This window comes from Garra rufa, chromosome 7 (assembly GCF_049309525.1).
Source record: "Garra rufa chromosome 7, GarRuf1.0, whole genome shotgun sequence".
In the NCBI taxonomy this organism is placed as follows: Eukaryota; Metazoa; Chordata; class Actinopteri; order Cypriniformes; family Cyprinidae; genus Garra; species Garra rufa.
In genome coordinates, this window is record NC_133367.1 from 7926327 (window position 1) to 7943572 (window position 17246).

At 34.9% G+C, this 17246-nt stretch overlaps 2 protein-coding genes across 2 annotated transcripts in view; both read right to left on the reverse strand.

The window, feature by feature from the left end:
* Positions 1-15810, reverse strand: part of LOC141337897 (NLR family CARD domain-containing protein 3-like) — a 57350-nt gene extending 41540 nt beyond the window's left edge. The window contains exon 1 of the mRNA XM_073843474.1: positions 15678-15810. Coding sequence (XP_073699575.1) covers positions 15678-15736 — 59 coding nt within the window. The 5' untranslated portion in view covers positions 15737-15810. The remainder of the gene's footprint in view (positions 1-15677) is intronic.
* Positions 3881-14694, reverse strand: LOC141338828 (protein NLRC3-like). The gene is made up of 9 exons (XM_073844443.1): positions 14597-14694; positions 14052-14136; positions 13682-13874; positions 11649-13473; positions 10918-11088; positions 8045-8218; positions 7358-7531; positions 4466-4639; positions 3881-3908 (listed from the first exon to the last, which is right to left on the reverse strand). Exons 3-9 carry the CDS (start codon positions 13827-13829, stop codon positions 3881-3883), a joined length of 2694 nt encoding a protein of 897 aa, XP_073700544.1. The 5' UTR covers positions 13830-13874; positions 14052-14136; positions 14597-14694.
* Positions 15811-17246: the final 1436 nt, after the last annotated feature.

The window sequence follows — 17246 nt, forward strand, 5'->3', positions numbered from 1 at the left end:
GTCGGAGATGTATACCTTCTAGCCAACACCGGGTAAACCATATAAACACGTTCGAGGTCTCGGGAGAATAGAGTAAATTGAACGATAGCGCCATCTGCTGTTTTGCAAGAGGAAGTTGTTCCATTGCATTTGTGAGAAGATATGGATGCATTTGTGAGAAAATCTGTCTGTACACGTGTGAGAAACCAAGTTTTCCTCACAAAAAGTATGCATATTTGCAACACACAATGCATATATTTGTTATACCTCTGCATTTTCTCTCAAATTGACTTGTGTTTGTGCATAGAACTTTTTGTTTGTTTGAAAGTCGATTTTTTCTTTGCAAAGCAGATTGTGTTCGCTTGCAAAAAGCTGTATTTGTTTGTTTAATTTTGGCACATAAACAACTCCATAGATTACAGTATAAAGCCTGGAATTCAACCCAGAAGAACAACACGTTCTTAGCAAACAAGTCATTTAGACATTTGCAACGGTTTGTATTTTTACACATACAGATTGGTTCTACGCAGTCAATCCGTTTTGAAATATTTTAAACTGTTGTTTTCATGCGTAAATCACTATTCACAGATCATATCATATTCATTGACCATATTTTAGCAAAAACAATGGGCCAAAAATGGAAGTCAGAAGAATACAAATCATATTTATTTTGTGTAAACATGAAGCTGCAGTTTCACAATACATGAATTACACTTACGAGTAACAGTAAAATACTGCAAATGATTTTTTTCTTACGCTTGAAATGCGATTTACACCTTTACAAAGCGTCTCTTGCGCATGCAAATTTAATTTACGCTTACAGTCTTGTGTTCACTAAGTGTTCTTGTGTAATCTTTAAGGCATTAATTTAACTCCATAGTTTAAGAGTACTAATGTTTATTACATATCCATGCATTAATTCACTGACGTGAAGAATTATGGGCCTAATACTGTCCTATAATAATAATAAAGGTAAAAACACAGGGAAAAAAGGAAAGTGTTCAACGTTTTAAAACAATGTTTAAAAGATTATTAAAAAATAAATAAAATGAATGTTATTTTTTTATTGCTTATTGCTAATTACATTAATATAATGTGAAGTGATAGCATATTGAGTAGAAAGTGTTGTGGTTTAAACTGTTGAAGTGATTTTCATCATTTTGATTCTTGTATGTGAATGTTACTGACCTCAATCTCTCCAGTTTACAGTGTGAATCCTTCAGTACGTCACATAAGTCATTCACTCCTGTGTTTGTGATTTGATTCCCGCTCAGGTTCAGTTCTCTCAGGTGTGATGGGTTTGATTTCAGAGCTGAAGTCAGGATGAGACACTGTTTCTCTGTAATACTGCATTCACACAGACTGAAGACAGAAAGAAGAATGATCATAAAAAAATAAATAATAATAATTTAACTTTTCCTTAATCTTCCCTGTTCTAGCTCAGGGCTGTTCAATAAGATTCATTTGGGGGCCGCATTATCAAACTGAAAATTTGAAGGGGGCCAAGGGGATGGGGCCCATCCTGATCTCTTGCCTATACAATTACATTGAAATGCATATTCACTAAACAAACTAATATTACCAACATCTATAAATGAGTTAAGATTAGTGCTGTCTGTCAATCAATTAAAAAAATAAAATAAAAATCACACATTTTTCTGCAATTAATCAAGGTTATCATGATTCTATTTATTTTTAATTTTACATAAGTGTTTGTTTACCACAAAGTTTTATTTTGGGAATCAATATAACAGAGCTTCAAAGTGCTACAAATGTTTGTTCAAAATGTTCAAGTCTTTGAAAAGAGATTGAATTTCTCTCTCAAAAGGTTGTCCAAACCCTGAAATGAATACTGTAATAACATTCGACTGTGCTTAAGTTGGCATTACTTCTGGTTTTCTGACATAGTCTACATCAGCGCTGTTTATAACTGAATTCTGAGCAGAATTTGAATGATTCTCAATAGATCTTTCAGCAATCTTAATTCATTCTGGACGAATTCAAACACTTTTCTAAATGTAGATCTCTGAGGATCATCTTATTGAAGAGCTACAGTAGCTGTAGATGATTGTGATAAATGATACAGAAATGCAATATGATTTGTTGATTCTAACATGATATCAACATTTTGTTTAGGCTGTGAACACTTATAATAATTTAAATATTGGCGAAATGAAACGTTCCTGTGGCTATGATATACAGTACAGTAAAAAATTTATTCTCCACCCTTGGTTCCTTCAGTTGATTTGCATTACAGTATTTGCATTTACCATTGTTTGTCCAAAACTGAGCATAATGTCTAATAGAAAAGTTACATGTGAAAAAAGGATTTTAAAAGTTTATACATTTTCTAGCCATGAACCAGAAAAAAGAAAAATCGAGGTAAATCTGGGCCAACAAGATGCAAGAGCTGCACAATTTGCTCCCATGGCAGGTGTTATTTTTTTAATGGTCTCTTCTGACATGGTAGTCAGTGGACTAAAGCTTTCTCTTATAAAGTAGTTGACATACACTAACTGGCTCTGCGGACGGCGCTGTCTTTGATTTAAAACAAGTATTCGCTGTCTCGCTGCCATAGCTATAAAGTTTGTGTAAACTTATCTTTCTTTATATAGACTCCTAAGCCTTTTCTGTCAAATGGTTCGCCAGCTGATGTGCCTTGAGAAAGCTAACAACCATCAGTGTTTGGGAACTTTATTAATGAAAACACTGGGTGTAGGCTTTAACAACAAAGTATTTAAAAAATGTTAATATAATACTAAATCAGGTTTTATATATTAAATGTCATATAAAATTTTCTGTGTAATTAAGTTCTGTTCTGGCCTGGTCGTTGTTGTCTGTCCTAGTAGTAACCCTAGTGGGTTTCTGCAGATATGAACAAGTGAAATTTAAGACTTTTTAAGACCTTTTTAATACCACCCTATATGAAATTTAATTAAATTTATTACTACGATATACAGTGAACTTTTCATATCAGCAGATACTATTACACACAAAATATCCCCACAAAAGTACCACTAGAAATATCTGATGTAAAAAAAAATGCGATCCTTGTTTGGAACTATTTCCGTTGGTGAAACAGAACAAAACAGTGGAAATATTTTGTCTAATATGTAAGTAACTACTTGACTAACTACTTGTTTATTGAGCTAAAATTAAATGTAACATTTGTAATTGTGAGAATTTTCAGCAAAAAGCTCACTTGGTAAATTACTAAACTATATCATGTTATAAATAAACTATACATTTTAATTTTTTACCTCAGTGTGTTTCTCACAAATAGACCAGAAATACACTATCCATTATCAATTTCTGCTAACGTTACTGCGATTCTGTCTGAAGACGCAGTAACTTCCACAGAGAAAAAAAAATCTAAAGTTGTTAGAAACTGGCCTTAGCCAAGCCCTATATTCATTTCTTTTTTCAAGCTAATTATCGCTAAACTTGCACTTCCTCATAGCTAAAAAGTTAAATCCATTTGACTTCTGCGGTACAATCTGAGAGAGACTCGCGCCAATAACAGAAAGCTGATTGGCTATTGCATGTTGGTCTTATTTGTAGTTTAAATACAGCAAATTATATTTGGAATAGTGAAATAAAGAACTACAACACCATGGAAACAACAAAAAGAGAATTTAAATGAGCATTAGATGTAGCGTTACATGGACATCGGAAAAATAAGACCTGTGTAAAATTATTTAAGACCTAGAACAGCAAATTTAAGACTTTTTAAGGCCTTAAATTGTCATGTTTAAATTTTAGACTTAAGACCCCGTGGGAACCCTGTTACAGTTATTAGCCTCTCGATGCAAATACGCATTCTGCAATCCGTTCTACGATCTGGAGATCGCTAGTTTTCCCCTGGGAAAAGAGGATAGGAACTTGGAAGATGTCACGTGACTTACACGGTACCACACGTCTTAATCCAACTGTAGAGACACCCCAGGTTACGAGTGAGCGCCACACTTGTATGTTTTGTTTTGATAGTTAGTATAGTTAATTTAGGGGGTTTTAACACTGAAGACTTTTATTTTCCTTTTTATTTGAAGTTAGGTTAGAGGTTAATGATAAGTTAGCTTGGGTTTTGTTATATTATTTTCTTTCTTTTGGCGCCACTTGCGTTCCCTTTTCCCCCTGGGTTTATTTATTGATTTGTTTGGGTTTATTTTGATTTGTGTATATTTCTCGCTGTATATATTTTTTTATTTCATCCTTTTGTTTAAATTCTTCACTTTTGTATAAATAAATTTCATTATTTGGCAGTATTTTTCGATTTAGGTTTGATTTCTTGCCACCATCTCTTCACCTAATTTTCATTATCTAAATGTTACTTCCTACACCCTAGAAGTACCATCAAAGTCCTAACACTTTAAATCTAATTATTTATAAGTTAGAATATTTATGACGAATGGTAAAGGCTGGAAGATGTAATGCTACAGTAAACTTTAATCTGACTGTAACTGCTGTACAGTATAATGATACTAACTCTAGTTTCTCCAGCTTGAATTGTGGGTTCATCAGTAGATCACTGAGGTTTTTCACTCCAGAGTCTCCTAGTTTATTCCCGCTCAGGTTCAGTTCTCTCAGGTGTGATGGGTTTGATTTCAGAGCTGAAGTCAGGATGAGACACTGTTTCTCTGTAATACTGCATCCACACAGACTGAAGACAGAAAGAGAAAGAACAATGACTCAGATCTATGATGATCATCTTACTAAATGTGTTTTGCATCTTCCGGCAGACTTTTGCTGACAAATAAATGGTGATATCTGTGTGCAGGTAACATGGAGAAAGACTACACATTGTTAATTTATATATACTACAAACTACACAAAAGTTATAAAGGTAAGCAAAGGTTAAAAATCAGCAAAATTACCCATTAAGATGTGAGTTATTTATCCAAGTTATGAAACTTCACTTGATAACATTAACTACATTAGTGAACATGAACTAATGATGAACAACTAGCATTTAATAACCTTAATGTAAGTTTCATCATTTACTAATACAGTTTTAAATTCAAAAGATTTATGTTAATTAGTAAATACACTGTGAACTGACAGTTATGAATAGTTGAAAACAACAACACGTTACACATTGCTATTTGCATTGTGTATAAAAGGCATTTATGATAAACAATATATTTTACATAAATTTATACTATAAAACTAAAAGATTTGTTTAATGAGGCATTAACATATGATAGACAGTGCAGCACTAAATGTTCACAGTATTTACATCCAGTGCGCAAAATTATGTCCCTAATTTAAAACTTTATGCCATTTTTCATTGGCTGTTTAATTTTAAAACTTCACATGATAGTGGCTTTTAGTGATGCTGACAACAAAAAAATGCTCTGACACAAATATGGAAATATGATCAACCACAATAACAGTACTATTAAAGATAAAGTAACATCTGAAATAACCCAGCAATACTCACCTCAGTGTCTTGAGTTGACAGTTTGGATCCTGTAGTAAATGATTGAGCTCCTTCACTCCTGATTGTCCAGGATCATTTCCTGTGAGATCCAGCTCTATCAGGTGTGAAGGGTTTGATCTCAGAGCTGAAGCCAGAGCTTTATAACCTTCTTCAGTGATACTGCAGTTTGAAAGCCTAGAACCAGAATGAAAATGTCACATTCAGATCATTAATCAGTTATTCTAGAAATGACCTAAACAATGAAAATTGTTGAAAATAAACAAACATATATGTAAAAATAAATTTGGGAAGATAAATTGTATAAAATCAAGCAAATTATATATGAACAAATCCTGCTGTAAAAAGCTCCAGGATATAGACAAGAATAAAACTGCAAAGTTTGGTGTATGTAAATATTCCTGAAGTGGAGATTTATGGCTCAGTGTAGAAGAAAAAACTCATTTTGACAAAACAGCCTTTAGAAATATGTATTGCAATTGAAATCTATTAACACAAATAGATAAAGTGCTACAAAAGAAAGACTTAAGTGCAATTCTGTGTGTCTCTATAATGGTGCACATGTGTGGTTTTGTTTGCTACTCATACAGAAGCGCGTGAGGCTTGCAGTGATATTAACATCTGCTGCCTCACTAATTGAGGACATAAATACATGAACAATATCTCCAGAACTGCTCTGAGAGTCACTGCATGAGCATTTGACTGAGTTCATTTGAGTAAAACTGCAGAAATACACTACAATTTGTCAGTAGAATGCATGTAATACAACTAAAATTATTAAAACCTTGTTTTTAAAGAATAATCATAGGCGTAATTTATGGGTGGGACATGTCCTCACCGCTTTTTGTCATGGTCGATATTGTCCTCATCCCTTTTTTGAATCATCTGAATGTTTTCTGCAATGTTTTTAGTTACAAAATGTTCTCTTGTGGCTCTTGCACAGTCTCACACACTAGTGCTTCAATCCATAGCTTAAACCAGCGGCTCTTGATTTCAGTCCTCGAGAACCCCACTCTACACATCTTGTGTCACAGACGGTGCCTCTGTGGCCCTCTCCGAACGGTCGCAGCGGGAACCTTCACCCACATTTTAGTTCCTACCCGGACTCTGTTTACACACGTACCTCGGTCTGTTCCGCCTCAGGTCAGGTGTTGTCTATTCTCTCAGTGATTTCTAGCCTTTTTAAGGCGCGGACATTCTGAACTTCTTTGCGAAGTCTTATCGTTCCCATGGACATATTTCTGAGCGTTTTTCCCTGTGTTTGCCTTTCCGTGTATGACCCTGGACTGTTTCTATCGTTGACGATTCTTGCTGCCAGCCCTGTTGATTCCCGCCTGCTTTGTAACTACTCTATTGGAATTCCCGTGAGTTGTGTTATATTCAATAAAGCCTTGCACATGGATCCGAATGTCTCTGAGCCTATGTTACATCTTGTATGTTTCTCTTGTTGCTTCAGACGTTTGTTCTATTCGTCTGTAAGTGTCCTGAGAAGTGGACATCACAGGATATTCCCCCATGACTCCAGTTCTAAGCGAACATATATGTTCCATTCAAAGGGCATTGAAGTGTGCGAGACGTGAATTTAAATAGTATTTATTTACAGAGGAATATTATTGTCAAACTTTAAACTTCTCTAGTAAGAAATCCATGAATTCATGTTTCGAAGTGTAGTAAACTTCAACAGATTTCCCGTGCTCAGGGAGTAGGGAGCAATGGACACTATGTAGTGATCATGTCAATCAGAACACAGTTCATGCACGGAGCTCACTTCTAATGAGCTGATGATCTGAATCAGGTGTGTTAGCAAAGAGAAACATGCTAAATATTCAGAGCGGGGTACGTGAGGACTGGAATTAAGAACCACTGGTTTAGAAAGTGTTTAGGTTTAAACTGTTGAAGTGATTTTAATCATTTTGATTCTTGTATGTGAATGTTACTGACCTCAATCTCTCCAGTTTACAGTGTGAATCCTTCAGTACGTCACATAAGTCATTCACTCCTGTGTTTGTGATTTGATTCCAGCTCAGGTCCAGTTCTCTCAGGTGTGATGGGTTTGATTTCAGAGCTGAAGTCAGGATGAGACACTGTTTCTCTGTAATACTGCATCCACACAGACTGAAGGCAGAAAGAGAAAGAACAATGACTCAGATCTATGATGATCATCAGCAAATGCTATACAGTCACTAATAAACCATGAAACAAACCAAGACAGGAGTATTTGAGGACACTAGTTACAATCCAAGTCTGGACTCATCCTCAGTCAACAAATAGTGAATCAATACATAGAATCAGTATACACACAACAGAACAATTAACTAAATTAAATGTCTATTTTCACGAAAATCATAAAATCAATCAAATCAAATAATGTGTAATATATTTTGGAGTGTAGTTTACAATTTCTAACTATGTACAAATATGCTAAATAATAGACATTTCCCTTAATAAAAGATTTAGAAAAATATACCATTAGTCTAAAAAATCTAATTATCAGAATCATCTGTTAGACTGTTTTTTGTTTTTACTTCTGTTTTGTTTCACAGCAAAGATGTCAAGAGTCCAGTGGTCCTAAACTAAACAGTGAACTTTAATCTGACTGTAACTGCTGTACAGTATAATGATACTAACTCTAGTTTCTCCAGCTTGAATTGTGGGTTCATCAGTAGATCACTGAGGTTTTTCACTCCAGAGTCTCCTAGTTTATTCCAGCTCAGGTTCAGTTCTCTCAGGTGTGATGGGTTTGATTTCAGAGCTGAAGTCACAGCAGAACAACCTTCATCTGTCATTTTACAGTTTCTTAACCTACATTGGCAGAAAGAGGAAGAGCAGAAAATAAGAATAAAATGAAATAAGTCACATCATTTTAAAGGCAAATAAAACGGAGGAAAAACAGATCAACTTGTTTATTTCACCAGATTAGGGATTTCAGCTATTTTTCTATTTATACAGCTATTTAAAAAAATAAAAAATAAAAGCCAACCCAGTAACACTTTACAATAAGGTTGTATTAAACGTTAGTTAATGCATTAGTTCACATAAACAAGGCATCTTCAGCTTGACTTAATCTTTGCTCATGTTAACGTATTCATAAACTACACTGCAACCGATTTCAGTAATATGAACAGTATTTTACTGTAATATCTACAGTAGGATACTGTAAGATCGCATACAGCAAGATAAGTATTTTACTGTAAACTGCAAAGGATTGTGGGAAAATATATGATCACTACTGTAATTCTCCACTACTGTAAATCCTACTGTAAATTTACAGCGGTGAACTTGCCCACGAAAAACTGACCAATGGCAAGGGAGATTTATTTTCTCCTGTTGAGAGGAAGTGGCGGTAAAAGGAAAAAAGAGAAATGTTGCACCATCATTAACTTCACAAAAAGGTTAGTTTATTTCTGTTGAAAACTGAAAACTGAAAAACTGAGCAATTTTAAGATGTTTTAACCTGTTAACAGCAAACTAACAATATTCATCGTATTTTTCATGTTGGTAGCCTTTTTTCCTGACTTATGGCCATAACGGTGAAAACATGGACTGGTGAGTAAGTTAAGGTGATCTATATTAGTCGAAATAAACTTAGTTAAACAGAGAAACACGTTTGTACATTCTGTTGCATTTTAATGTAAGTTAGCTCATCTGATTTAACCTTAACAGCAAACTGAGGTGAAATACTGAGGTAAAGTGCGTTAGCCAACAACGCTGTTTCTGTCCAGATTTTAAACAGTATTTTCAAGCCCTTATTTTGTTTGTTATTTTCAAGTTTCTGGTCTGGATGTTGTCTGTAACGTCGGAGGTATATTTTGGATCCTCTTCTTGTGAATGACTGCTATATCGATGATAACATTATCTGGTGAGCTAATAATGTCAGTAAGCCAAAGTTGACAAATTTAACGTTAGTCACAGAGAAGCATAATATCTTTTCTACGCCGCCTCTTCATATCTAGCAAAGTAAATCTCCTCAAATGATGTTTAAGTAAGAAATGTGTGTATCAACGTGCACAAACTAGATGCTGACCATCAGGGGCAGAATCATCATACAGCCAGCTGTCCATTTGATTTTGTTTTACATTGCATTTACATTCATGCATTTTTCAGATGCTTTTATCCTAAGCAAGTTATATTGTATTTAAAGTACACATTTGTAAGGTATTTATTCCCTGGGAACCAAATGTTGTTGATAACCATGTCTAAATCATGAAGAAAATATTGTCTTTTTGCTCCATTTAGTAAAAATGGTTCTAAACAAAGCCATGTTTGTCATCTCTGCACACACCAGTTTTATTACTGAATTAACCTTTTTTAAACACCTTCAATCAGTGATTCACTGGCCCATTCATACAATTCATTATAAAATAATCAATAAAAATTTTCTTACGTTCATATGTAGTATATAATGTTTTTTTTAATGCATACAGCAGTTTGACAGTTGAGGCAAATTCTATAAACACTCTATATAAATTAAAAAAAAAGCTTTTGAACAGTAAGATTTTTAATGTTTTTTAAAGAAGGTCTCTTCTGCTCACTAAGCCTGCATTTATTTGATCCAAAGTACAGCAAAAACAGTACACATTTGGACCATTTATATTATTTAAAATAACAATTATATATATATATATATATATATACACACATTTTTTTTAAATGTCATTTATTTCTTTGATGAATAGAAAGTTCACATAAACAGCATTTATCAGAAATAGAAATAGTTTGTAACACTATAAATGTCTGTATCATCACTTTTGATCAATTTAAATCATCCTTGCTAAATAATATCTTTCTATTCAGCAAAGAATCCTTACATTTACTCAACTGTTTTAAATATTGATAATAATGACAATAAAATATGTTTATCAGCATACTAGAATGATTTCTTAAGGATCATGTGATACTGAAGACGAGTAATTATACTGAAAATTCAGCTTTGACTCCAGGAATAAATTACATTTTAAAATATATTCAAATAGCAGTTCATTTAGATAATAAAAATATATCACAATTTTACTGCTTTTGCTGTAATTTGGATCAAATTAATGCAGGCTTAATGATCAGAAGAAAATTCTTTAAAAAAACATTACAAATCTTAGTGTTCAAAAACTTACGACTGATAGTGTTCTTATTTTTGCTTTTCAGTATGTGTATGTTTGCCATGATACAAAGTCTCCAGGGGACTCTGGTGATGCTCTTTTTTTCCTGCTGTATCCTAGAGATCGATTTTGTAGTTTGTACTTTTAAAAAGAAAATGTTCAACAATTAAAAAGAATATTACCAGAACTAATGTTTATGAGTTATTGTGATTTTTATGGGGTTTGGGTGCTAAAAATCCTGAATTACAGTGCTGTACCACAATTGGATTGTTTTTACTGGTAAAACATGTTAAAACTAAATGAAAATAAACTTTACAGTACTGATACTGTAATTGAAAATTATCCAAGTCTGTTTTTCACCTTATGCTTTTGTTGACCTCAATTTTGGTCTACTGTCACACAATTTACCTCAGTATCTCCAAATGACACTTCATATTTTCCAGACCAGAGCAGAGCAGCTTCACTCCTAAATCCTGCAGATTATTATTGCTCATGTTCAGCTCTTTCAGACTGGTATCTGATCCAAGAACTGTAGCCAGAGCTGAACAGCTTTTGTCTGTTAAGCCACAATCATTTAACCTACGAAGGAAATAAGATTACAGAATATTAGATTAAATACATTTGCTAAATACAAATAATAATTATTAATAGTCAATCTACAGCTTTAATTACAATGATTTATACATTAGAAAGTGTTAGTTCTATGGCTTGAAGGAAAAGCATTACTAAGTGATTACTGATTAAACACCTTAACTCTTATGATCATGTGCTCAACACTGGCTGTAAAACATGTTGTAAAAACACAATACTGTTTACAAAGTGCTCACAAAAATATGCACAGGAATGTTTGAGCAGCTGTCTATCAGCGGGTACCACACTGACCCAGTATTTGGTACTACTGGTACTGCAGAAAGACTGGAATTATACATTACAATAAACCACAATCACTAGTTAGCGGATTATCTGTTGACATTTACTGCACACATTTGAGTGGACATTTGATGGACTAACCATCATCTAGTTTTCCATCTTTTAAATAAAAAAAAAATATCAGGAATACATTTTCCAGGTTTTCCAAAATTCTTGGGAACCCTAGATAAATGTATTTCTCTGATAAATACAAGAAATGATTAACTTACAGAGCTCTTTTGGAGGTTTTGATGACTGCCAATAATCTAATGAGACACTCGTCTGATTTCTTGAATTTCTGAAGCTCAAACTCCTCCAGCTCCTCCTCTGATGTCAACAACACAAAGGCCAAAGCAGACCACTGGGCAGGTGAAAGATCAGCAGATGAGAGACTTCCTTTGCTAAGGTGGGTCTGAATGTCTTTCACCAGAGTTTGGTCGTTCAGTTCATTCAGACAGTAGAACAGATTGATGGATCTCTCTGGAGACAGATTACCTTCAAATTTCTGCTTGATGTACTGAACTATTTCCTCTTTGATCTGGTCATTATCATTTTGCTGTGTCAACAGACCCTGTAAGAGTCTCTGATTGGACTGGAGTGACAAACCAAGGAGGAATCGAAGAAAAAGGTCCAGATGTCCATTATCACTCTCTAGTGCCTTGTCCACTGCAGTCTTGAGCAAATCAATCATAGTTTTACTTTTGTTTTCCTGTTCTGTAGACTCTTGAACAAATAAACTTCTCTTCTTTATGTCTAGAAACAGATGTGCATAAAGAGCTGCAATAAACTCTTGAATGCTCAAGTGAACAAAGCAGTACATGGTACCAAGAACAATCCCAGTTTCCTCCTTAAAGATCTGGGTACACATGCCTGAATACACTGATGCCTTATAGATGTCAATACCACAGGCTTCCAGATCTGTCTCATAGAAGATCACATTGTTTCTTTCCAGCTGATGAAATGCCAGTTTCCCCAGTGAAAAGATGGCATCTTTATCCCAGGAAACATCTGGTGTATAATCTCCATCATACTTTTGTCTGCTCTGCTGGATCTGAAATCTGAGAAAGTGTGTGTACATTTGTGTCAGAGTCTTGGGAGTGTCTTCAGTATTTGACTCCTGCAGTGTTTTGGAGGCATCATCAGCCTGATTGTTTTTCACATTATTTCTTTTCTCCTCTAAAATGTTCTGGAGAACAGTGGCTGAAATCCAGCAGAAGACTGGGATGTGGCACATGATAAAGAGACTCTTTGATTGTTTAACATGATCAATGATTTCTTTGGCCAGATTCTCATCCGTGATTCTTTTTCTGAAGTACTCCTCCTTTTGTGCATCATTGAATCCTCGTATCTCTGTCAGCCGGTCGATACAGTCAGGAGGAATCTTACTGGCAGCTGCTGGTCTGGTGGTGATCCAGATGAGAGCAGAAGGAAGCAGAATTCCCTTCATGAGGTTTGTTAGGAGAACATCCAGAGAGACTGGTGAAGATACATCAGAACACATCTTATTATGATTGAAGTTTAGAGGAAGACGGAATTCATCCAAACCATCAAGAATGAACAGGACTTTTTGGTTCCTTCTTGTAAGGTTTAGATTTTTTATCTCTGGGAAAAACTGAGTTATAAGGTGCATTAAGCTTAGTTTTTCTTTCTCCTTTAAGTTCATCTCTCTGAATGGAAGAGGAAATATGAAGCTGATATCCTGGTTTTCTTTTCCTTCGGCCCAATCCAGAACAAACTTTTGCACAGAGACTGATTTTCCGATGCCAGCAACTCCTTTTGTCAGTACAGTTCTGATCTGCTTGTCTTGTTCAGGTGCTTCAAACAAATTTCTGCACTCAACCTGTATTTCTTGTGATTCATGACGTCTGGAAGCAACTTCAATCTGTCTTACCTCATGTTCAGTATTGACCTGTTCACTACAACCCTGAGTGATATAGAGATCTGTGTAGATGTTATTCAGAAGAGTAGAGTCACCTTGCTTTGCAATTCCTTCAAACACACACTGATATTTCTCCTTTAGGCTACATTTTAGCTGACGAATGAAGAGCAGCTCATCTAAATAAAGGAATAAAATAGACAGATTGTTTAGTCTCTGGGTTTGTTATGTTTGGAGCAGAATGTGGAAGTCTAAAGGAAGACTGTTATTGTAAGAAACAGCATAGGTTATGAACACATTATATGAGAGACATATGAGTCATAACAGTGATTGAGGAAGAGGAAACATATTGACACAGGGCTGGAAGCAGCTAACAGAGTCTCTTACCTTCTAGAGTATTAGCAGCTTCATTGTGCTTCATTTCTCTCAGGAAGTAGAGCGTGAGATCAAGAGCTGCTTCTTTCATACTGCATCTGTTCTCATTAAAGTCCTTCACGTATTGCATGTTCTCTTTTTGTAATATTTTCTTAAACATGTCCAGCTCATTCTTTAGAAATTGTATTATTTTCTTCTCAAGATCCTACAAACAAAGCAAAATAAATAAATAAATAAAGACAAAGACAAAACAACAAAATGTAACCAATTCCACATCCATATTTGGTCCAAATTTTATAATTAGTAATTAATATTTGTAAAACACTGCCCAGTAACCAATTTGTTTGTTATAAATCTAAACATTTAGAAAATATTTTCCTACCTGGAAGATTTCAGGGAGTTTGTCTGTGAAATTCTTGTGGTTCCTGTTAATCTGGACGTCTGAATCTAATGTTTCACATTGCAGCCTGTTAAAATTGTGAATAAAATGAAATGTGGTTAAAGCAAAATTTTAGAAAAACGTCTTATTCTTTAATCAAACACAAAGAGCAAGCATCAGCTGTTAAAGAGAAGGTTCTATTGAAGTACACATTTAGGTAAAAACTGGATCCTATATCTCTGTGCTATAAAGGAGAGAACTAATAATGCAAAGAACAGGACAAAAAAAACAGTATTACAGGAGTTCTTCAGTCTAATTTGAAATGATTTAATGCTGTAAATAGTCATTAAGTAGATGTTTCCATCGTGGATGCTCTTTGTTGCTGCTTGTGTAATTGTATTACTGAAAAGTAGCTGCAGATCAACTTCAATAAAAAGGAAAGCAGATATTATGATCTGTGATTTATTGTTTTATTTAGTTAATTTCTATCACAAATATCCCAGTGGAGAAATCAGCTAGTGCCATACAATACAAAACACATGAAATACCTTTCAGCAGCTGAAGGTGTTTCCTCACTGAAAAACGGTGGTTCATCTTTTGACCGGTCACTCTTCACAGACGCAGAGCTGAACACATGAGAGTCTGATCTTAACCTAAAGACACAAAGATGAAAGGAGCTTTTTTTTAAACTTTATTTAATACAATCAATTTTAAAAAAAATTAAAAAGAAAGTACAATATATACCCCAATGCATAAATGAGAAAAGTATAAGTCCCCTTCCATCACAGAACAGAAAATGTCAGTGTCCAAACTCTCTTCTGTAACAGCAGCAGCATCCTCATGTAACACACGAGTTTGATTTCTACTCTGTCTGCATCTAATGTTGTGCCACTGGAGCATTCACCTACATTCACCTCAGTCTCAATAGTCTCACTTCTCCCACCTTCCTCATTTATATCTTCCCTAGCAATAGAGGCACTGACCCCAGCTTCAACACCCATCCTTTCATTATTTACAGTTTCAGCATCATTATCTTTCTCAGCACATACACTTCTAATGTGGCCCTCCCATTATATCAGAAGAAACAAAAACCAACTAATCAAACTCAAACTCATCTACATCATACTTCAAGATCACTTAAACCTGTCATCTAAAACAAACCACAGTGATTTACAGTCAAGCGGGATTTAAAGCTCTACAAGCAAGAGTTTCATCTTTAATGAACAGGGGAAAGTTGGACTAATATATATTTAAGGCATCCTGTATAACAATGGCATTCTGTACAAGACTATTTACTTTTTCAATACTGGCAAGGAAAATAACAAGAGTGCTGTTGATAATATGCTGACAAAACCAACAACCTCTCCAACAGCCAAAACACACTGTTCCCTTGAAACATCACTTATTTCCATTATGTACTGTATCTACGTGACAAATGGTCCAAACTCACACGATCTGAAGACAAATGCTGGATAGCGGCGATCTACTTTCCCAACAAAAGCTCTCCCTAATCTGCAGTGCTGGCCCATTCAACAGACGCTAGGTTTGTTAAGGTTTTGTTTGTTAAAGCAAACATGTGAAAGTCCATCAGTGTTTAAAATGATTGTCTGACAACAGACTCAGTCTTACCTCTGTTTGTGTGAGAGACTCATCTCAGACGGAGAGTCCTTTCCTCGCTCCTCTGACATACTGCAGATAAACTGCCAGAGATCAGCACTGGGTTGAGAAAACTATCTGCTGTTCAGTTTGACCTGGAGATGATGATCCTTAATGAGATCAAGAAATATCTGGAGTTAGCAGCAACACAAAACACTAGATCAAATAAAGTCAGTTATGAACAAATGCATTGCCATGTAGAATAACCACATTCAGAAACACATTGGTTTTCAATAACCCCTTTTGGAAAACTTACTTGCAGTCTTGTCCACTAAGAAGAGCATTTATAAGTATTTGAAACGATCATTTTCTGTCCTTTAGGCCTGTAGTTTGTCAGCAATAATTCTCATATCTCTCAGACAGATTGGATTAAATACAAAAACAATGTCCGCGAGTGTTAAAATTAGTAGAGTCTGCGCTAAAGTTGTATCTATAAAATGTTTTCTAGGACATAGAATGGATCAAATCCAATGAGCAACGCTTTGTTTTGCTATCTGCGTGTTTTCCGCAGTTACTTTCGTTTTCTTCTTCTTCTTCGGTGTTTATAGGCGGTTGGCAAACCAACTTGTAGCTGCATTTCCGCCTCCTACTGGACTGGAGTGTGGACAGGATACATACTTATATAATACGATAGATGTATGGGAATTCATGAGGGGAAAAAAAACAGGCTAAATTCTTTTACTTAATTTCGTTTCTTTAATTAACTTAATAATATATAGCTTTTTCCTTTAGTATACATATCATAAAAAACTCTTTATGCTCAGCTTTAATTAGTGACTGAATAAAATGATGTTTTTCATTGTTGTATTTCCTGCAGTGAAGTATTACATGTTCAACTGTCTCTTGCTGACTACAGTGATTACATTCCCCTGTTGGGTGCTTGCCAATTTTAAACAATGTACTATTCAATCCTGTGTGACCTATTCTCAGACGGGTTACAATATTCTCTTCATTTCTGTTCCTGCTCTCTCTCCTCCCAGCACCAACTTGTTGTTGAATATTATATAAGTGTCTTCCTGTTTCAATACCATCCCAGTGTACCTGCCATAGCGACTGTGCATATTTCCTTATCAACACTTTAGCTTCTGCTTTACTCAGTGGAACTTTCAAATCTATCTGCTTTAATTTTAAAGATTTGTTTCGCCAAAACATCTACCTTCTCATTCCCTACTACACCAACATGAGCAGGAACCCAAATAAATTGAATTGATATACCCATAAGCTCTATGTTATACAATTTATGGAATATTTCATTAATTATATCCATCCTAAAAGATGATCTGCCAGATTTTATGCTTTCCAGTGCTGAGTAGCTATCAGATGCAATAACTATGTTATTCATTCGCTTTTCTTCTGTCCACTGCAGGGCCATTAAAAATGCCAATAGTTCTGTAGCATAAACTGATAAATGGTTAGAAACTCTTTTCTTAATGTAAGAATCATTCATTGGAATAAACACGGCTGCACCGGCATATCTTGTCTTCCGGTCTTTTGATCCATCCGTGAATAAAAACCCTGAATCTTGGAAATGCCTCTCAATAT